The sequence below is a fragment of the Osmerus mordax genome, chromosome 8 (assembly GCF_038355195.1).
Source record: "Osmerus mordax isolate fOsmMor3 chromosome 8, fOsmMor3.pri, whole genome shotgun sequence".
NCBI classification, from domain to species: Eukaryota; Metazoa; Chordata; class Actinopteri; order Osmeriformes; family Osmeridae; genus Osmerus; species Osmerus mordax.
In genome coordinates this window covers 16,146,948-16,169,140 of record NC_090057.1, presented here as the reverse complement: position 1 = coordinate 16,169,140, position 22,193 = coordinate 16,146,948, and the positions used below count along the sequence as shown (strand labels likewise).

At 41.7% G+C, this 22,193-nt stretch overlaps 1 protein-coding gene across 4 annotated transcripts in view; it reads right to left on the bottom strand.

The window, feature by feature from the left end:
- LOC136947716 (rho-associated protein kinase 2-like) overlaps positions 1 to 22,193 on the bottom strand; it is a 66,879-nt gene that overhangs the window by 39,326 nt on the left and 5,360 nt on the right. For all 4 annotated transcript variants that reach the window (XR_010877026.1, XM_067241867.1, XM_067241868.1 and 1 more), the window contains exons 2-21: positions 21,718 to 21,799; positions 21,030 to 21,130; positions 20,530 to 20,667; positions 20,165 to 20,425; positions 19,584 to 19,728; positions 19,177 to 19,315; positions 17,395 to 17,486; positions 12,573 to 12,732; positions 11,784 to 11,883; positions 11,518 to 11,603; positions 11,137 to 11,185; positions 10,899 to 11,034; positions 10,583 to 10,674; positions 10,065 to 10,311; positions 8,640 to 8,746; positions 8,174 to 8,333; positions 7,850 to 8,010; positions 7,420 to 7,604; positions 6,361 to 6,430; positions 5,998 to 6,101 (exon numbers count right to left, since the gene is read on the bottom strand). Coding sequence is in view for 3 of the 4 variants with exons in the window: in XM_067241867.1 (XP_067097968.1) it covers positions 5,998 to 6,101; positions 6,361 to 6,430; positions 7,420 to 7,604; positions 7,850 to 8,010; positions 8,174 to 8,333; positions 8,640 to 8,746; positions 10,065 to 10,311; positions 10,583 to 10,674; positions 10,899 to 11,034; positions 11,137 to 11,185; positions 11,518 to 11,603; positions 11,784 to 11,883; positions 12,573 to 12,732; positions 17,395 to 17,486; positions 19,177 to 19,315; positions 19,584 to 19,728; positions 20,165 to 20,425; positions 20,530 to 20,667; positions 21,030 to 21,130; positions 21,718 to 21,799 (2,615 nt within the window). In the remaining variant the exon portion in view is untranslated. The remainder of the gene's footprint in view (positions 1 to 5,997; positions 6,102 to 6,360; positions 6,431 to 7,419; positions 7,605 to 7,849; positions 8,011 to 8,173; positions 8,334 to 8,639; positions 8,747 to 10,064; positions 10,312 to 10,582; positions 10,675 to 10,898; positions 11,035 to 11,136; positions 11,186 to 11,517; positions 11,604 to 11,783; positions 11,884 to 12,572; positions 12,733 to 17,394; positions 17,487 to 19,176; positions 19,316 to 19,583; positions 19,729 to 20,164; positions 20,426 to 20,529; positions 20,668 to 21,029; positions 21,131 to 21,717; positions 21,800 to 22,193) is intronic.

Sequence of the window (22,193 nt, the reverse complement as noted above, 5' to 3'; positions counted from 1 at the left end):
TGGGAGACATGAAACTTGGTGAAAGTGATGAGGGGACAGGTCCCAAAGAGTGCGCCAAATTTCACAACTTCTGACCATGTGGTTCTAGGGACTGCCATAGACTCCCATGGCAGAAGTATAATAATAATAATAATAATTATAAGAAAAGGTAGAAACACTTGAGGTGGCTGCGCCGCCGGGAAATTTCCCTAGCAATTAGCCAAGCATGCATGTTTCAAATATTCACAAAAAATCTACTTTTCATCTTACAGTCAACTTTTTCTCAGATTTGTGTACTAAACATTCTCAAGTCTTCATATGAACTTGTGATTGAATCAGAGTATCAGTTTTGGACCGGCGAATGTGTAAAGCGTTATTTTAGCATTAGCGATAAATTAGATTTCCTTTATTTCAATCATTTTTGAAGATATTATGTTGCCTTTGCACATGGGAACATGTTGTAGTGTCTTCCACGTGACACACCAAGTTTGGTGTTGATATCAAAAACATTTGCTGAGATTTGACCCAACTTCCTGTTTGGTTGCTTTTTTGCCAACTTTGATTGGCTGTACCAGACAAACGGCTGTGAAAATCAAAAATGTGTTGAAGAATTGAGTGAGGGTTGCTCTGAAGATGATGTGTGCCAATTCTGGGGAAGATTGGACAAAAATTGAAGGAGGAGTAGCGAAACAACGTGTTTCCTGAAGTTTTATTGTACAGAAAAATCCAATATGGCGGCCGTTATAGGTTCTTGAGGCTTTTTTGTTCCTCATGAGAAATAAGGCATATCTATTGAATTTCAGAATTTTGGGACAAATTGGATGCAAATGGCATCACTTTTTAAATGGACAATTGGGGCGTGGCCGTAGCGCGACCTATGGATAATGGTGCGTCATTTGTGGTGTGGTAGTTACTCTTAACCTATACTATCAATGTTTCAGGATTTGGAGAACTTTTTACCATCGCATACAAAATCGGAAATGCAATACCATCAAGATCCACATGGGCCTTTGCTAAAGACCAAGCAATGAGTGGGGGCTTGGTCAGCCTACAATTGCCTGAAATGTTGTGTATGCGTCTCGCCAAGCTTGCGCGTGTGTCAAGGGAAAGGCTGAGTGTGTGAGAATGTGGAGTGCGCACGCTGAGGAGCAGGGGAGACATTTCATTGGAAATTTCCTTAACAATTAGCCAAGCATGCATGTTTCAAATATTCACAAAAAATCGACTTTTCATGTTACAGTCAACTTTTTCTCAGATTTGTGTACTCAACATTCTCAAGAGAGTCAGGTGGCTGAGCGGTGAGGGAATCGGGCTAGTAATCAGAAGGTTTCTAGTTCGATTCCTGGCTATGCTAACCAAATGACGTTGTGTCCTTGGGCAAGGCACTTCACCCTACTTGCCTCGGGGGAATGTCCCTGTACTTACTGTAAGTTGCTCTGGATAAGAGCGTCTGCTAAATGACTAAATGTAAATGTAATGTAAGAGTCTTCATATGAACTTGTGATTGAATCAGAGTATCAGTTTTTGGCCGGCGGATGTGTAAAGCATTATTTTAGCGTTAGCGATATATCCGATTTGCTTTATATCAGTCATTTTTGGAGGTATGAAGTTGCCTTTGCACATGGTAACATGTTGTAGTGCCTTCCACGGATGTACCAACTTTGGTGTTGATATCTCAAAGATTTGCTGAGATTTGACCCAAATTCCTGTTTGGTTGCTTTGTTGCCAGTTTTGATTGGCTGTACCGGACAAACGGTTTTGAAAATCCAATATAAAAGTAATACCTGAGTGAGGATTGGAAAACAATTGTAGGAGGAGTAGGCTTTCAAAGGTTTTTGATAAAACCGTAAATGGCGGAAAATCTATATAACCGGAAATTGACGTCATTGTTGAACTCGTCTTGATCCAGGGAATCCAATGGTACCTCAAAATTTGAAAATCAGTCATACGGTTCAAAGGTTGCGTGTGTAAACACAAGTCCAACTTTGACCCATTGGTGGCGCTAGAGTGGTCTAATGGGATACATGAAACTTCGTGTAGGTATAGAAGGAACTGTCCTTAAAGAGTGTGCCAAATTTCACAAAAGGTTATCCAAGGGTTCTAGGGGCTGCCATTGACTCCCATGGAACTAGAATAATAATAATAAAACTAACAATAACAATAGGTTTTCTCCTTACAGAGGAATCCTAATAATAACAAATATAAGAAAAGGTAGAAACACTTCTACCTGAAAATGGACTACGGTGGTAAATGAAGTGTTCCAGGCTGTACAGGGAATGCTGACACTTTTCAGAGTCTTCCTAAAGAACCAAACACTCGACGGGCTGTGATGTTTGTCTATGAGAAGATCCCTGTGCAGTTCGACCCTCAAATACACATTTGGTCGAACCATTTCACCGAGGACAGTTTTGAATAAAAACCTTGGACAATTTAAAGAAGGATTTGCTAAGCCGCTGTTGCTGAACCATATGCTCATCACAAACGCAAGCTGTAAGTATGATTTTGTTGATAACAGTTAGCAATGCTAAGGTCTCCTGTATCTAGCATAGGTAGAATGCTAAATAAGTTTCTAAACACATCAATATACCTTACTTAGCAAATGACTCCAGCTAGACTAGCTGTAGTCGGCATTAGAAGGGAAGCTTCCGAAAAAATAGCCAGAAAACGAATAGCAGTCTAGCCTATTGCTAACGCCTGTCAAGATTATCTATTTGAAATAACTGGAGAAAGGCAGGTGCTAGATACAGGATACGTTACCATTGTTAATAACTGTTACCGACAAAATCATACTACAGCTTGCGGTTGTGATGAACATAAGGTCGGAACCGACCTCTTTTCAGCAACAGCAACAAATCCTGCTTTACATTGTCCCAGGTTTTCTAAACCGTCCTTGGTAAAATGGTTCGCGCAAATGTGTCGAGGGTCAAACTGCACAGGGATCTTCTACGCTACGGTATACTAGACAAACATCATGCCCGTCTAGTCAATGTTGGCTAGACTCTAGCTCATCTGCTTTTTATTAACGCTGATTTGCAAGGATTGTAGATACAGCTAGCTAGCGAAAACACCTAGACTGTAAACTAGTTTAACTTGCTAACGCAAGAGCATAGGTAGAATGTGTGATGATTTAGCCTAGTTTATTGGCAAAGGGGCTAACGTTATTTCATGTTCCTGATTGTTTCATTCAAATAAATAAAACGTGTTGTCATGTAAATCTACAATTCAAGATACATGTTTGTCCAGATCTATTTTTCAGCAAGATAGCTAGAGCTAACTGAAGCTGAGTTTAATCACGATAGTTTGTTTGCTAAGCTGTAGTGCTAACGTTACCCACCTAAGGCGATCCTGTTTGCTTCGACAACAGAAGTTTATATGTTTATTGTATGCACCTTCCTGCCAAAGCAAATTCCTTGTCTGTGCAAACTTTCATGGCGAATAAATCCCATTCTGATTCTGATTCTGAAGTGGAAACAACTAACGTAATCATTTCAAATGATATCTAGTCAATCTGTTGAAAACAGTGTTGTGTAGACACAATAGATTTATTTGTACGTTTTTATTTCAAGTCTCCACCTTCATGTTTCAGTGAGTGTTGGTAGTGTTGCGTCTTTGCTCCGCAGTTTCATTCGTTGTAAACCAACCAATCAACGCGCAGCTCATGTATATATTCATGAGCATACCATAAAAGGAGAAAACCTAGAATTTTTTTCCCAGGAAAATTTCACTGGATGTATAAGGGGGCATAGAACAGCACCCGGGCCATTTTCAGCCCAACCAATGTTACATACCCTATTCGGAGACCTTAAGGAACAGTGTGAAATACCCCAAAAACCAAGTCAATAACCCCTTTAACGATTGAAAACAGATGCATCATAGAACACTGTAGTATGTGTTGCCCGGGCAACAGACGCTAATGTCATGATGCTAATACTTCAGTGAAATAGTAGACAACTGTTTCCGAAAGTAGATGTTCTTCCTTAATAATATCAGCTTATATTGTACATTACACATCACAATTGTGTGTCATATCACAAAGTAAAATGAGTAAATAGTTATCACCCTGGCCTCTTTGCTTGTGGCGTTTCTGCAGCTGCCTTGCAGTAAAGCTATAGTTAGCCTAGCTATCCCCCAAGTTAACAGATGCGAAACGAATGTACTGCCAAAGGTAGTCACGCGTGTTTTCGTGACGTTAGTGACGTAAGTAACGTCAGTGACTGTGGCTAGCAAATTAGCCACCGTTAGCTTCACTTTTCGCCACAAAAACTTAACTTAAGCCTAAACCCAATAGAAGCAACTCAATCGCTACCAAGACGAAACTTTTGACACCTAGGTTGTCTATGTAGGCCAAATATTGACTGAGTTTTAGGGGGGCAAAAAGAAATAAAAATAATAATAATATATACGTGAGAGAACAAAGGTTGTGCCCTTGCCGAAGGCAAAGCACACCCAATAATACATATATATGTAAGAAAACAAAGGTTGTGCCCTTGCCGAAGGCAAGCACACCCAATAAGAAAAGGTAGAAACACTTAAGTGGCTCCGCAGCTTCGCTGCTTGGCCACCAATAAAAAGAAAAGGTAGAAACACTTAACTGGCTCCGCAGCTTCGCTGCTTGGCCACCAATAATAATAAAACGAATAATAACAATATAGCTGCAAGCAGCGATGCGGGTTCCTCCGCAAAATGGCAAAATATTTATACTGTAGAAGATCGAGACTTGAATGGGGATTTGGACTCATGAGCATAGGTTTCAAGTCAGTCTCTCTAGCCTCTCTGCTACACACCAACTGCTGAGATTTTATGAATATAAATGGCAGAGTTAGCTTTTTGTAGGATATTGAAACTCTTCTTGAGTTGATCTCTTTCCAGAATCTCAGTTAATGCACAACTAACAATAGTCATGTGGGAAACAGGGCTAGGCAGAGCTCATGTTCAGCTGCTTGCGAAAATCTCTTGTGATATTATAGCAGCCGACTCTCGGCTCCATTAAACTACACAACATGCACAATCAGGGTGACCAACAAGATTATATTAACTAACAAACAATAACATTACAAACATCTAACTGAACGAACACACCAACTGAAATCCCTTGCACGGCTGTTGTAACCAAACTATTTTCTACAAGTCTTTGCGTTTTTTAACAAGCAGCTAAATAACAATAGGCGCCTCGCAGCTTCGCTGCTTGGCCTCTAATAATACTTACAAATACAATAGGTGCCTCACAGCTTCGCTGCTTGGCCCCTAATAATACTAACAAATACAATAGGTGCCAAATATCAGTTAAGTACACCCTTGAAAATTCTCCAAATGTTTGGATTTTGGTCTAAACAATAGGTTTGGAGGTGAAAACAGAAAGAAAACTTCCCCAGGTGCAACTGACGCAACCACACCTCACAACTTCCCCAGAAATGGTACCCTCTCTAGTTTTAAACTCAAGCCACACAACTAAAACACAAGAGACCACAACAAATGTTGGACCCAGTATAATTTGACCAATAATGGAACAAACAGGTACATGGATTTCTCAGCTCTCAGTTTCTCAGCTCTCAGCTCCTATTGATCTAATAACACCAAATCCTCCTTACTGGCTGTGAGGTGATTTACTTATTAGTGTAAGCTAATACCGAAGCTAGCTTTTAAAGACAATTCATGTTAGATCCTTAAAATGTCTGTGGAGATTTTGTCTACTGCCCAGGTACAGTAACACTTGATCATCACTAATCCTTGATCATCAGCTGTACTTTCTATATGCACTATTTGTACGTGGCTTTGGATAAAAGCATCTGCTAAATTGTAAAAGATTATGTAAAATCTGATATAGCTGGCTATTCAAGTATACCCCCCACAGCACAGAAAACCACTGTCAAGTGCCAAGCAGAGCATTGGGTCATTTTCACATCGATCATTTTTCTATGACTCCCCTACCTTTCAATGTCAGTCCTGTGAGTTGGTGACAGTATAACTGCTGAAGTATTCTGGGCACGTTGTACGTCTTGGATATTACTAGTTTCTTACCTCTCCTCCTGATACTCTTCCAGTCTTTGCTGAACGTCCTTATACAGTTTATTCTTCTCATCACTTTCCTCCTTTAGCTCCCGGATCTGAGTCTTATACAGGGTCTGGAACATAGAAACAACTGGGCTTCAACATGCTTCCAGTGAATACACACAGTAGGACTGTACGTTATTGACAGATTAGATTACTGAATTGATTTGCTTTACAAAAACGTAGCACAAACCAGTATCAATGATATTTCACGTGTTCTAGGAATGCTTTGCCCGTCGATGATATAGCAGGTACGGCATGTTTTATATAAGTCCAAGTAGGTACTGTAGGAATTATTATAAAATAATAATTCATTTATGGGGTGAAAAGTACCGTGAAATACTGCTCTGCCTCCAGCTGGTCTTTTAGTTCCTTCAGTTGTCCGTCAGCCTCTTGCCTCTCCCTGGGATTGGACAAGCCTGCCATCAATCACTGTCATCGACTAATTGTAAAGAACAACTAACCAACCAGTATTGCAAACCACAAGAGAAGAAGTGTGTGTGTCTGTGAAGGTGAGATTACAAGTGAGTAAGTGATTGTGTGTGTGAATATCCCTGTAAGATAGCCTGGCTCTGCCCTCCTATGTACTTCCGCTCAATTTTGATTTTGCTTCTGTACTAGGTCTGGCCATGAGGTAAGTAAGTCAGATGTCTCCGGTTAATTTTCTAACGGCCAATCAGCGAAAAGAGGGAGTGGCTGTCGTGCGCTAGTTTGTGTTGTGGTTCCGTAATGGCGGTGGAGAAAGATGCGAGCGAAGCCATTCGGTCCGTTGTGGCAATGCTGCCGAATATCCATAAGCAAAAGCCAGAGCAAGAACAAGTTTTGCTGAGTTTTGTTGGTGGCCATGATGTTGTGGCCCTCCTCCCCACGGGGTTCGGGAACAGTTTGATTTTCCAGCTATGGCAGCTAGCTCTGTTACAGTAGTGGTGAAGGAATTGGCTAAGGCGAATGCTAGCGATTGGTTATGGCAGATCAGAGTGGCTCTGGGCAGATCCAATAGTTTTAAACTTCAACAGAGTACCCGCCTACAAGGAAGTCAACGCTTGTCAATGGAGCGAGGCTAGACTCTCTGTACAAATGAAATGTACGAGAGTCTGGTTAGGACCAGGCTACCTGTAAGACCCCTTGTTGTAAAATTACAATGTCACTTTTAGCTCTTTAATTGCTTATTTCTTTTTTTTGAAAGACTACATTTATCCAATAGCATTGCAAGGCAAGACAATAGGATCCATTGGCTATGTAAATGTGGTCTTTGAAAAAAAATCTTATTTGCAAAGTGTTTTTTGGAGAGCTAAAAGTGATGTTGTAATTTTAAACCGGAGTGATTAAAACAGACTGTGTGTGTGAGAGATTTTCTGTGCTTATATATGTGTGATCTCCATCTACCCTGACCTGCGTAGCTCCTGGTTCTGTTTCTCCAGGCTGTGCTTCTTGTCCAGCAGGTGATTACATTCCTGCTTAAACTGCTTCTCAGAGGAGCGTAGCACTGTGACCTGCTGGGTCTGTACCTTCAGGTCAGTCTGGGTAAGTCTACGATTCTGCATCTCCTGCTCCAGGAGCAGCGTCAAATTTGATGCCTGGGGAGATGGGCAGAAGGCCAGGGAGCCAAAAAAGGTTGGGTTGAAACAAGAATGTGAAGGAAGCGATATAACGTTTGAGAGAATGAGAAAGAAAGGGAGAAAGAGAGAGAGAGAAAATGGCGAGGGAAAATACAGAGACTCACAAACACAGAGACATCCACTGATGGGCAGAAAACATGTTCAGAGACCCCCCTCCCACCCCCCTCCCACCCCCACCCCCACACCCACACCCACACACACACCTCCTCGGTGAGCTTGTCCTTGGTTGTGTGCAGTTCTTCCAGAATGTTCTGGGCCTGCTTGTAGTCACAGACCAGCAGGGAGTGGTCTTTCTCGAGCTGCAGAAGTTGGCCCTCCAGCTGCAGCTTAGAGTTACGTTCCTCTTGTAGGCTCCTCTCCATCACTGCTCAGATAGTACAGTTTACACATTTATGTAGAGATGTATGTTGCATATCATACTACAAAAAACATTTGACAGACACACATCCTTCTTTACTCCCTCTCATACTTTCACTCTACATATCACACACTATCTTGAAGTATTTATGGTCCAATGTTCTTCTCACCTTTGAGGGCTTCAGATTTGGCCTCCTCAATTGATTGGTTGATCTGGCTCTTGTCCGCTAGTTTTGCCTTTGTGGCCTTGTGCTCTGCCTCTTCCTGCTCCAGACATTGTTGGAGGGACTTGAGCTTGAAGGTCAGATCGATTGCCTGGTTGCTCTTGTCCTGAGGATCCACCAGAGGTTTGGACAAATTTGCTCATGTATGATCTCTCAGTTAAGGCAGGTGGATTAAACGGAAGTGATTCAGATGTGTTAAGTATTTCATTTTCCAGCAAATTCTGCTGCAGCTTTATATTGACTTGAATTTTCCATGCCATGGTTGTCAAATTATAATTATTTGAAGTTACAAGAAGGAAACAATAGTCTGAACCCTAACCCCAAATATTACCGTTTAACACGAGGGGTTATGTTATTTAGGTATATGAGAGGATGATATGATTAAGGAGGCCTAACTCAGAATTGTTCTTACTCTTTCCAGGTCTGCAAGCTTCTGCTGTAGCCTTTTCTCCTCAGTCTGGGCCAGGGAAAGAGAGATCTTCATCTGCTTAACCTCATTCTCCTGAACTGATAAACACCCTGTAGGACAGAGAAAGAAGTGGAAGGAGTCAAAGAGGTGCAAAGGACAGTAAGGTAGAGTGAGAGTGAGAGTGAGAGTGAGAGTGAGAGTGAGAGTGAGAGTGAGAGTGAGAGTGAGAGTGAGAGTGAGAGTGAGAGTGAGAGTGAGAGTGAGAGTGAGAGTGAGAGTGAGAGAGAGAGAGAGAGAGAGAGAGAGAGAGAGAGAGAGAGAAAGGCTGAAGAGAACTGCCAACTTGCACCTGCTAAACTCTGCTTTCTGAGTCAGGTTGGGACATTAACTAATGCACCTCCATCCATTCCTGACTGTGTATGTCTAAACAACAAGCATCAATGTTTATTTTCACTGCCACCAACCACCAACTCCACCCTAGTGGGTACTTGGAAAAAAGATGCTTGTTTAAACAAGCAATGTGCCTATTAGAATATGTGCCCATGGAGTTATGAGAGCAGGCCACACATTGTCCATGCTGAATGTTCAAATGTTCTCACAGTGGCTAACACCTATATGTATTGCAAAACAGGAATAAGCTTTACTTTAATAAAAACTTGCTTGTGGTCAAGGCTGCAGTAGTCATGTGGCTCTTCGTGACATTTCCAGCTTTGATGCAATCTTTATCTTGTGCAAGACCAAACAGTGAGTCTCTAAACTCACGTGTTTTTGTCTGCATGCTACTTTAGGGAACTAAATATTGTAGTCTACATGTTAATCCAAGTTTATATCTGGTCTCATTCTTCTCCATAGTTCATTCCATAGTTATACTCTAAAACCTAGTCCTTATTAAAGGGGCATCTCTTTATTCTGAGAAAATAAATCTGCCATTCTACACTCCCTGTCTAAACTCTCATCCCAGTCATACTGAAAGTTAGCCTGGGAAACAGACCAATCTGCAAGCGTATAGTTTACTTGCTCTGGCAGATAGGTCTGGCTACTTACCATTCAAACAGATTTCCCTCAGGCATGAAAAGTGCTGGGTCATTTGCAACCATGTTTGATATGGGCAGGTTTAATGCAATGACTGTACAGAGGAGCGCCACTGAGGAATTTTCCTAAACCACCAAGATGATGTTTTGTTGCTCTGATTGGTTGTATTTATCAAAATCTACAATTGCGTCCAGAGGCATTTTGGTCAGCGTCCGTTGATAACGCACGCCCCTTGGATCAAGAAATAAACTGAGAAGTTCCAGACAAATACGCGTTTTCTATTTAGTCTGTCAATGCCAGGCTAACTCGTTGAGGTCTGGAAATGTTTATTTAAATGCCTCTAAGCTTAAGGCAAACCTTTAGTCCCCAGACCTAAGCTTTAATCCCCAGACTCACCCTGCAGGTCAGCAATGGTCTCCGACCCTTGGCTGCGGTCTCTCCTCTCTGCCTCTAGGGCTGCCTGGAGGCTGATCAGCTGCTGCTCCAGCTCCATCTTGCTGTTATCCAGCAGGCTGAGCTTATCCTGGTGATCACGGAGGCTGAGCTCCCGAATTTGGGTCTGCTTTTGAGCCTCCATCTGGCTCTTTTTCAGCCTCTCCCCGGCCTCCTGTTCCCCCTGGAGCAATGCTGTAGCCTCCTCCAGCTGGGGTTTGATTAAAAAGAAAAAGGGACAAAAAAGGAGGGACAGGAGAGAAATAAGGGGGAGAGGGAAGAGAGGCAGAAGCTCTAAATAACCATAATACTGTATTGTTCTAGAATAATGGATAGTTTGTCTGAAGTCTAGTTTTGTTTGACATGGCTTCCCTGAAAGCGTTCTCAGTCTGAATGGAACTGCGCCGATCAAAAAAGTAATCCAGTTTCAACAAAGATGTAATTCAAATCCCGTCAAAGTGTTTCTATCAGGGCGGACTGACCTGTTTCTGCAGGTGGATGTTTTTCTCATTGAAGACCTGAGAGTTGTGATTCCTCCTCTTTAGCTCCTCTAGCTGGTCTCGCAGGCTGTTGACTAAATATTGAGATACTAATGAGTTGGTATCAGAGTTGACAAAGAGATAAGAAGTTCCTACACTCAGATCCAGATCTGACCTGTGGAGCGTTAGCATTACCAGATTCATCTCTGGTTGATATAATACAAATTTCGGATTATAATTAAGAACCTGCTTATTGGTTAATAAAACCTACTGATGTGAAACTGAATTGTGTTAAGTATGTGCCACTGCGGAGGCAAACCTTCGTTCTCTAGGGTGCGTTTACGTTCCGTCTCAAGCTCAACCCTGCGGAGGTTCTCTGAGCTCTGGTGTTGCAGTAGAGCTCTCTCTCTCTCCAGCTGCCTCAGGGACAACTCAACCTTCTGTCTGCTACTCATCTGGGTAGGAGGATAAGGTAAAGATGGTAAGAATCCCAAAATGACAAATAGTACATTAATGAATGAATGTTGTAACTTATCCATTCAGTGGTCTGTCCTTGCCTCCTCGTCAAGTTCTCTGACCAGTTTCCCTAAACGGCTGGTGGCATTTCTGGGGGACAGAGAGGGTGTATTGGGACTTTAATGAGTAAAAAAGTGTTTGTGTTGAGTTGCACTTTATTTTTAGCAGTTTCATACTTGAACTAAATACAGATGTTAAAGAAGTGGATATTATGTACTTGGGCCTCAAAAGGAAAAGCGAAACCAGCTTCTTGACTTTAACTTTTACTTTTTATACTGTTGATACAATACAATAACGTGATCTGTAGTTAAGAGTATTCAAACAAAACAACTCAGCTGATTTTAGATGGTATCACTGAGGTAAAAAACTAGTATGTTGTACAAGTTTTTGTGATTCTGTAAGCATGTGTGTGTGTCCTATACCTGCACTTGAGCTCCAGATCGTCTTTAGCCTGCATCTCATGGTTGAGTTGTTCCTCGAGATGATGACATTTCTTCCGCAGATCAGGCTTTGAAAGTGTCAAAATCAAGTCATATTTTATTACAAATTATATTCAAAAACACAATACAGAGTTAATTTACAGCATCCCAGATGTTGATGTTGCACTACTATACCTACCACTCACCCAAACTGAAGTAAACAATACCAGCATACGCAAGGACTAAGCAAGGAATAGTTGTGTATTTACCTTTTTGTCTTCAGAGAGGTCCTCTTGTTTCTTAAAGCAATCCACAACGTTCTCTGTTTCTTCTGTTTCTAAAGTGCCCCCTATTTTTCCTCTTAGTAGCCTAAAAGACAGGAAGAGAGAGAGAGAGAAGACCAAAAATGAGAGAAAGAGCACGAGGGAGTGCAAGAAGTAGAGGGAAAACATGAGTGAGAAATGGGTTCATCTGAGGAGCCCTGCCAACCCATGCCAAACACCATCCCTAACCTCCTGATCTGATCACTACTGCCACTGCTTGTATTCACACCCTGCCCAGCCCCATGTCTACTACAATCCCCATTCACTGGTCTCAGTCAGGCCTAGGACCAGTCCTGGGTATGAGTCTGGGGGTCTTAGTAAAAAGCCTCATCTGAACAAGGTGGCAGTGTAGGACTATAACAGTCTTTCAGTGTCTGGCTGACTTCACAGTATTACAGGTTTTGGGGGTGAAGCAGTCAGACTCTACTGTAGCTCTCTCCTTCTCCTCACTGCGAGCATAGGGCCTGTGCAGAACACGTTTCCTGTACTGCATAAAGAGTCGAACCATTCCAGTTCAAACACAGATATCCATAAAAACGAATACATTTATAGAGCGAATTTTGCTTGCCATGAAACCTACAAGACAAAAAATAAGGCTTTGAAAGAATGCAGAGGCTTTGATAGGCCTATAATAAATTCCCAGGACCAAAACATGCCAGAGACTGTTCCAAAGAAAATGTCATGCATGAAAACTGATTACATATTCATACGACGATAAAATAAATGACATCTTACTCGTCTTCCTTGAAGTAAGTAAAGCCCACGAAAGGCAGGTGGTTTCCCACAAAGGCTCTGGGAGGAGGGAAGGTCTCTGCGTCTCCTTTATCATCCTCAATCTCATCAAAGTTGCTGGTGTCTATGTCACTGTTCAGCTCTGGCACCACTGGAGCCACCGCTGAGAGCGGCAAAGAGGGAGAGAGGTATGAGTGAGCGAGAAAGAGAGGGAGAGAGGAGTGAGATGGAAAGTGAAAGGGAATAACAGAGGGTGAGAGACTAGGAGAGGAAGAGGTAGAGAAGGGAAAAGAGAGAAAGGGAAAACGAGGTAGAGTATGCGAGAGGAAAGAGTATGTTTGGGAAAAACAGTCCTCATGTGACTCTCTAATACTTGCACAGTCCACGTGTGATAAAACGTAAGTGTGTGTGTGTGAGTCTTTTCCAAGCTCCAGCTCCCAGGTGTGTATGCTGAGCCAACATAGGCCCAAGCAGCATGAGAGGTAGCAGTGAACAGCAAGCTGACGGCACTCCTCTCCTCCTTCCCACAGTACACGCTTTGTGCTCTGCACACACTGTGCCTTTCAGACACACACCCACATACACTCAGAGAAAAAAACTATCCTACTTGTCCCCACTCAAGAGTAACAGAGTATCTTTAATGGCGTTTCAACTGTAGGCTCTCATAAATGTGTCAAAGGTCCAGAGAGCAGAGATATGTTTTGGACCCAAATTCTTGTGAATCTTGGGGTCAAATATCAAATTCCGTGTTCATTCATTCATTCATTCATTAACAAATGCATGAGGAAAAAACTGAAAAACTCTGTCTATTAAGGTTTTTGTGAGATTTATAAACACAGCATACGTTAACGGTAGGCCCATTTGTCTTCATAGATCCTTGTCCACAACCCCGTCAACTCCGATATTTTTTTCCTCACATGGTTGTTAAAACAGCCATAATTTGTCTGATTTAACAAAAATGTCTCACTGAAGACAAGTTATTTAAGAAAAATTTGAAAAATAAAACATTCGAGATGTGAAAAGTCAGAGAAGTGTCTTGTTTGGTGGCCTTAGGGTCACAAACAACATCAAGCAGATTCATTCAACAGAAACTATTGGATAAGTAAAGTTAATTATATGAAAAACAAATGATACATTGGAAAATGGCATTGCTACAATCGGGCAAGTGTTACGTCCACTGGTGGTCTATCTCACATTTACATTTTACATTTAGTCATTTAGCAGACGCTCTTATCCAGAGCGACTTACAGTAAGTACAGGGACATTCTCCCCGAGGCAAGTAGGGTGAAGTGCCTTGCCCAAGGACACAACGTCAGTTGGCATGACCGGGAATCGAACTGGCAACCTTCGGATTACTAGCCCGCTTCCCTAACCGCTCAGCCACCTGACTCCCGTCTCCCCATCTTCCAGGGAAATAGTATGTCCACCATTCTAGATGTGTGCCATTCTAGACAACACCGTTATCAGTGGAATAGTGGGAAAGGAGAGAATATTGCACCTTGACACACCGCCTCTAATAAATTACACGCTTTAGAGCAGGTGCTTTTATCCAAAGCAACGAGAGTACTGCACATTTAAGTGCTGTATATGGTGCCATGCCAATCAACTGATACGTCCATCATTTTCAGAAGAGTTCATTCTACCACTGGCATAATTCACCAGTGGCCCAAATGAACAAGAATTCTTTCATATTGTAAAAATAAATAACTTATTACTATTTATGTTTTTAGCAATGGCTTTATCGGTAACAACTAATCAGTGTGGACATAGTAACCCTTACAAAAAATAAGTATATTAAAGTATACTATAAGTATACTAAAATATGGATAGTACGCTTTTAGTTCACTTTTGATATACTTTTAATAAGTATGTTTAGAAAATAGTTCATTTTTAATATACTTTTAAGAAATATACTTAGAAAATAGTTCACTTTTGATCAGTGGCGAAAATCTGCTATCAATTTTGTGGGGGACAATTATAAGACATTTTCTAGAGAGCAATTCCTGAGGGGGACACCAAAATTACTGCTGTAACATTGTATTATGTTAAATGTATATTATTAAAATGTCCTTATGTTTACAGTGATTTATTGGGGGGGACAAATCCTATTCTTCTCAGGATGGGGGGGTCGTGTCCCCCCCGGGATTTCCGCCTATGCTTTTGATATACTTTTAAGTATGCTTTGAAAATAGTTCTTTTGATATACTTTTGAGTATATTTAGAAAATCATTCACTTTTGATATGCTTAGAAACAGAAAATGGTATACATTTCTTCTGGAGTAAGATGTACGTTTTCTATTATTACACAGCAAAAACAGTCAAAATAATTTAAAAGTACAATACAGGTTACATTTTTTAGATCCATCTCATTCTAATTATTAATGTCTAGGAAAGTCTATTATGCATTGCACATTGAATCTTTTTTGTTACTGAAGCTGCAACCTTAATTACTGCCAAAACATTCTGAAACCCTATACTCTTATACTAATAATTATCAATAGGAGTGTTAATGGAAAAAACGAAAAAGCTACTAGAGAAAGAAGCAGGCAGAAGGGTTGCATTTGAAGGTTATACTGTCAAACTGACTGAAGTATGAAATGACGTGAAAAAATGAAGATAGCGTGACTCATGAATTTCGTTTTTTAAATGTGTCTGCTTAGAATGAAGTGTTTTGTTGAGTGGAAATTGTCATTGTTGTGCTGGTTTGCCATTGTAGCCATGAGTTAAATGACTGTTACGTTTCATAAGAAGAGCTGGATTATTAAACCAATAGTGTTTACGCAGTAATTAGCTTCTTTCAGCTAAGAATCTGCCGTGTCACTTTGCGAGGACCCGCCAAGTGACGCAAGATCAGCGGCGTTTGAGGGGCCCCTGAATATTTAAATATATATAACTAGATCATAGTAAATGGACGTTTATTAAGTTTATTCTTGAAGTACTTTCAATAATTCAAAGTGCACTTGAAAGTATTGCGAAGTATACTTCTGAGGCACTAAAGGAAGTATAGTTCATGAACTGAAAGTGCACTACACAGGTTACTTTAGAGTATTCCAAAGTATACTTTTAAGTACTTTAGGAAGTATACTTTATGAATTGAAAGTGCACTACACAGGCTACTTTACAGTATTCCAAAGTAAACCTCAAATACACTATAAGTGTACTTCAAAGTGTACTAAATGACCTAAAAAGTGGGCCAATTCAGTTTACTTAGTACAAAAATAGTATATAAAAGTACACTGCTAGTATACTTTAAGTTAGATGATAATAGTATACTTTTTTATACTAAGTATACTTACAAAATAAACTTGAAGTATACTTCTTTTTTGTAAGGGAAACTTATCTCTATTAAGCAATTCTCACTTTGCTTTTTGGCCAGTGTCATCTTGACACATGCGTGGAGTTAAACTGTGTAGAAACAGCATGTTTCGGAGGATTTTTTTTTGTACGCTGCTTCATACATTTGACCCATGCCCTTTGCATGTAAATGCTAGTGCTGTCTACGAGACATCATTGGGATCTAAGTATCTAGGAAACCAGAAGCCATTTTTGATTTTATCTATCTAAAGTGGCTCCATCTATCTCCAGCCAGAAGACTCAAAGTACTCACATAACTAAAGCTCAATAACGTAATTTAAAATGGTACAACAGACTTGAGACGGATAGGGGGAATAAAAGAAAACAGAATGAAAGGGAAAGAACTAAGAGACGCACAGTGTGTGGTGAGACAGAGATACAAGCCACTCCAAGGAGGCCCCTTGTGGCTCGGCTTTTTCCAGCATGCTCTCTGATAGGGGCTCACTAATGACAGGCAGCTGTGGCCGCAGTGAGAGTGAGGAAGAGGGACCAGCTCTCAATCTGAAGCACCCTTTCTCATTATGCCAATCCACAACGCCAGCCCCACCCGCCACCCTCGCCGTCTCTCACTCACTCACTCCCCAGTCACCCACATCCGAGGGTTTCATTTAGAGCAATAAGGAATGGGCTGGTTTCACCCCGGTGAATGAGAGGACTGGGTTGCGAGCATCCTAGGCCTCTGTTGTTGGCTGCGGCATAAATACGTGCGCATGCACACAGATAACGCGTGCTTCAATAGTCGTTGGTTCTGTTTGAAGCACATTAGGAGAAAGTAATGATGAAAACAGTGGGGTTTGATAACACACACACACACACACAGGTGTTCAGTGGTGGTTTAGTGTTACGCCCGCCTTGGCAATGGTCTGGAGTTATGACTCGTTCTTAATCAGAGCCAGGTGAAAGAAAGAGAGAGCAAGAGGGAGAGAGACCAAAGAAATATACACTTCCTTTTCCCTGTCCAAGGTGACTTGAGGTATTTTAAATAACAGGAGTAGAGCCGGCAATGTCTCCACCGCGGATCCCTGGTGTGCAATGATTAAAATAGGCAAACAACTAAGCAACGTAAGGAAAGAATGAAGGACGAAAGAAAGCATGAAAGGAAAGAAAGAAAGAAAAAAATTAAGAAAGTAAGGAACTGTTCCAAAAATCCTACACATTCATGTGTGTTATTGTAAAGATTGCAAGTATGTTTTACTCAGGGTGTACATAGTATCTATACAGTGCTGAGCAGTCTGGTAGGCATATTCTTTTTTCTATGGCCTCACTGGCTCCAGCATTGGGAATGAACTACGTGCAGAGTAGAGCAGAAGAAGAAGGTGACTGGTAGGAATATATGGAAACATGCGCAAACACCTGCACCCACATACGAACAAATGCAATACGGTCATTGTCAGATTAACTGGCATACAGAGTTTATACATGCATAGAAGTACATAGACACACAAGAACACACACACAAACGCATACATACTCTCTCGGATGGTCTCGAAGGTCCACTGGTCGTTCCTGAAGAAGGGGTGTTTCTTGATCTCGTCCACACCGTTGCGACCCAGACGCACCTCTCTGTACATAGCAATTGGACGGAGCTGTCAGACAGTCCTAGCCCAACGGCTCTGCAACCTCGACACGAAGAGCACTATCCCCAAGGCCGGTATAACCACTAGGTTCTGACCATTGACCAGGCTGTGCAATCAAATCAACCACACAATTGCAGCAATGGCAGTGAATGACAGCCCTCTGACCTCTGTGTCTACTGCACAAACCAGGAAGGAGCAGGGAAACGAAAATAGATTTTTGATCCGAGAAGATGGTGAGAATAGACGCCAAAGGCTGGAGCAAGGGTACGGTAGTGAGGCAGTACTAAGACAACATCAACACCACTGACTCTCTCTCTTTTTCCTCCTCCCTCCTCTGCATTGGGTAAAAGACTGAAGGGGTGCGGCAGTTTGGGCTGCCACGTGTGGGACATTCCAGCCCCAGCCAAGAGGAAGAGAGGATTGTGGGTGGGGGGCTGCACAGAGCAGAGGAGAGAAGGGGGTTATCGAGCCAAATAGAACTAAATCTGAACACCCAAGGTAGACACAGACAACAGAGACAGCGGGAGAGGGAGCAAGAGGAAATGAGAATGGGATAGTAATGAGTGAGTGTGTGAGTGAATGAGTTCGAAACAGAGAGATTCAGAGAAAGGGTGAGAGAGCGAGAGAAATAGAGGAGTGGAAAACAGAAAACTTGAACTCATTGAGAGGCAGACTAGAAACAGTAAAACCAGAAAAAGTTGAAAAAGAGGTGCTGAAACACAAGTCTACTATAAGTTTAGAATAGACTAAAGAACTAAATGTATGAAGGAGTGAGTCAGTGAATGAGCATAAGGTGACTGAGCAAGTCACAATGTACACTGAATGAATACATTTTATTCTTTTTACATTTACAAAAGGTAAATGTACACTGTGCGTAGGAACAGAGAGTGTGTGTGTGTGGGTGTGATGAGTGATGGTGGAGTGAGTAAGAAAATAAATAAATGGAGAGAGAGCAAGTAAAAGGCAGGCTTGTGCTGCAGCAGAAGGGCTCAGTGTTCGATCCCTCCAGTAGCCCTCCCACTTCCTCTCCTGGGGCATGGCTACTAATGTAAACAGGAAATGGGCTCTACCTGAGGGCAGGGCTCCTGACCTTCCCCAACACCCCATTCAGTCTTCCTGTCTTCATTAACCTATAGCTACTTCCAACACTACTGCTAGAAATACAGTTATTACAACATTTATTAGTAAACCATCTCCATTTTCACTACTATCACTAATGTGCACTACTAATAATCTACTATAATTTAAACTCATTCAATCCAATCACAGTCTTTATTCGATGAATTTTTTTGTGATGTCATGGAACATACATAGCTAAAAGTAACTATTTTGGCCAGCTTTCCTTTCATCATCTGACCCTCAACTTTTCTCTCACGCACACCACACTCTCCTTCCCCCTCTCACTTCAAGAAGAGTACTATGACTTCACAGGAAGGTGTGACTAAGGTCATCCTGCCAGGTGAGAGAGGTCAACCAGGATGGAACTGTGGTATGCCATGGTGAAAATACTAATCTGTCCTAATTTGTTCTCATCTGGCACAACTGGACCATTGTGCAATTCTCTGCAGACACAAACTGCCACCTATGGTGCCTAACAGCCACCGTCAGACTCCAGTAAATGCAATGAACCAGTAAATATGCAAAAGGATTTCAAATTGTTTTTGTTTGTCCTGTACCTGTCAGATAGGAAGGCACAGATGAGGTCCTTGGCATTCTGCGACATCTCCATGTCTTCTGGGAAGTAAAGGGAGTTCTGATGGTCCATGATCTTTCCGTAGGTTCCCACCAGTGAATCTGCGTAGAATGGAGTTTCACCTGAGAGAGATGGAAAGAGAGAAAGTCTTATATTATAAAAAGCCAAGACATACGGTAGAGAAATTATAAAGAGAGAGGAAAAAGTGACATGGACAAGCAGAAACTGTCTGTTTTTACATGCATTTTACATGATTAAGCACGTCAAAGTGGTAAAAGTCAAAACAAACAAAACAACAGGAAGCAACCACATCTCTAATCCAGCTAACACAGATGATTTGGGACACAATATACAAGTCTTGTGATAAGAGGTGGAAGTGAAATCACTCACCGACTAGCATCTCAAAGACGAAGACACCCACAGACCACCAGTCACACTCACGGCCGTAGTACCCGTCACCACCCTGAGACTTCAGGACCTCTGGGGAAATGTAGTCTGGTGTGCCCACAGCCGTGTCACAGTGCACCATGCCCGTCTGAGACAGAACACACACACCTCAGCTCATTTGGTACTCCGTGTTGGTCTTGGGACTGGGTCATTCCTACTGCCACGCAATTTTTATTTTGTTCACTCTTGAGTTAATTCACCCCCTCCCTCCCCCCACATGCAAAAAATAATAATAATTACAATCTAAATGCAAGGAATTTTCTGTGTCCTTTCAGAACTTGAAATTATTGGAAATAATATTCTACCAAAAGCTTTTGCCAAGTAGTACATTGAAGAGTTAGTTAAAATGAAATCCTGTTATTTTTGTACATTTTCTCTTGCGGCTGGTACTATGTCTGTAAAAGTGCAACTTGCCCCCCAATATCAGTCAAGTATGATTAAAGTCTGCTCTACTCCCTCAGCATGTTAATATCTAGGACCTGCCCATATATATAAAGTTGTATTTCTGACCCCAAATAACTCACTGAGTCCATCTTCATGCAGGTACCGAAATCGGCCAGTTTGAGGTGTCCTTTCCCATCCAGTAGCATATTGTCTGGCTTCACATCCCGGTGGATGAAGCCCATGGAGTGGATGGCGTCCAGAGCTAGAACCACCTCAGCCAAGTAGAAGCGAGCCCACTTCTCTGGCATGTCGTAGTTCATCGTCAAGGTGACTAGGTCCCCGCCGGGCATGAACTCCATGACCATGTAGAGATAACGGTCATCTTGGAAGGCACAGCACAGCTAGGGATGGTACAGAAATGCTGATTGGCTTCAGTCTTAGTTATATTATAGGAAGGTAGATACTGTTTTGGGATGTGTGTGTGTGTGGGGGGTACATGTCCCACCTGGACTACCCAGGGACTGTTGGAGAAGGCCATGATGTCTCGCTCCTCCCAGAAGAAGGCAGAGTCGGAGCGTTTGATCATCTCAAACTTGCTGAGTTGTTTCATTGCATACACATTTCTGGAGGCCTTGTGTCGTACCTGTGGTCAGGGCAGAGAGACATGATGAAACGCACACATACACACCCAGACAATGACAACATGGATCACAAACACACATGTCAGAATAGCAAAAACCCACATGGAGGACAGCCCCCCCCCCCCCCCCCCCCCAACTCCACCAATCTTTCGCTGAACACTTCAAACAAGGAATGAATCTCTCTTTTCTCCTACGTCCTAAGCCTGTCCAAACTAGTTTTGATTACAAGGAGAGACACGGAAGAGGAAAAGCAGATGCCCATGGCTCTACACAGAAAAACAGGAACTTGTCCCCTCCTCCACAATCATCTCATCCCTTTAAGAAGCTCCTTTAAAGGAGCTTATGATATAGAGAAACAACTCACCAGTTGCACCTCCCCGTAGGCTCCTCGGCCTATCAGCTTCACCCTTTCAAAGTCCTCCAGTTTAACCTGCAGCTCGCGCAGGCGACCCACCACCTTCTCATCTATGGGAAAGGAGACACACTGTGTCACACAGGTTACAATACAACTGTATCCCCAAAATAAATGTTGGGCACAAACAACATACAGAGTAAGACTGTGCTGTATATTATTGCTTCAAAAAGCTTTGTTAGTGTTGGACACTTTGTCAGATGGTATTACCTATGGCCATTTAGAGGTCAAGAATACTGTAATCGTAATTCAATACATCCCACTTCAGTACATATATATCCACAAACTGAGCACAATCAATACCTATATAAAGGCAGAGCTAGAAAGACTTCACTACATACCCCCTTTCAGTCGAGCCAACCCATTCCATTTAAAATGAATGTCTTCTTCTCTACAAACTTGTTGATAAACAATGCCTATGTACTTAAGCCCCTGAAAACATTTGTATCAATGTTTTTGGGGGGTAAATAGATTATGGTAATTTGCAGAGTTAGGGATACTTCGGAAGCAGTGTAAATATCCTCAACAGTCTCTGAAGAATGTATGTAGACATGTATTTACATCTAAACGTTTATATGGAGCATCTAAAATATGCTTAGTATGCATAAAATATGCATACAACATTAATGAGAGGAGTTACATCTGTTCAGAAAGGCCTCTATGTTTTTGTTTTTCCGTAGCGCTGGGTAGTCCAAGTCCACAGCCAAGGCATTCATAGAATCCTGAAAGAAAACAAAACAAAATGGACATGATCAGACTTCACACGCTCACTGTGGTGTGGTAGGTCATGCTACTAGATGATACAGTAAAAAGGGGCATTTGTAACTAGAAACTGCATTTCCTGCAGAAAATGCGTTGGAATGCTGAAAGCTGAAATACATTTTAAAATATTGAAAAAGGTTGAACAGATATCAAAAAGCTGATCTTTTTTTCATAGTGTAGGGTTTTTTCAACATTTTAACATTATAACATTATAACATTTTCAAGTTTAAATGGTGGCTGTATCTGAAAGATTGAGGAAGAAGAAGGATTTAAAAGTTGGATTTAAGAGGATTTGAAAAAAAAACTCCTTTGGAAAACCTTGTAAAAAATAATATGAATATTGATTTATATTAA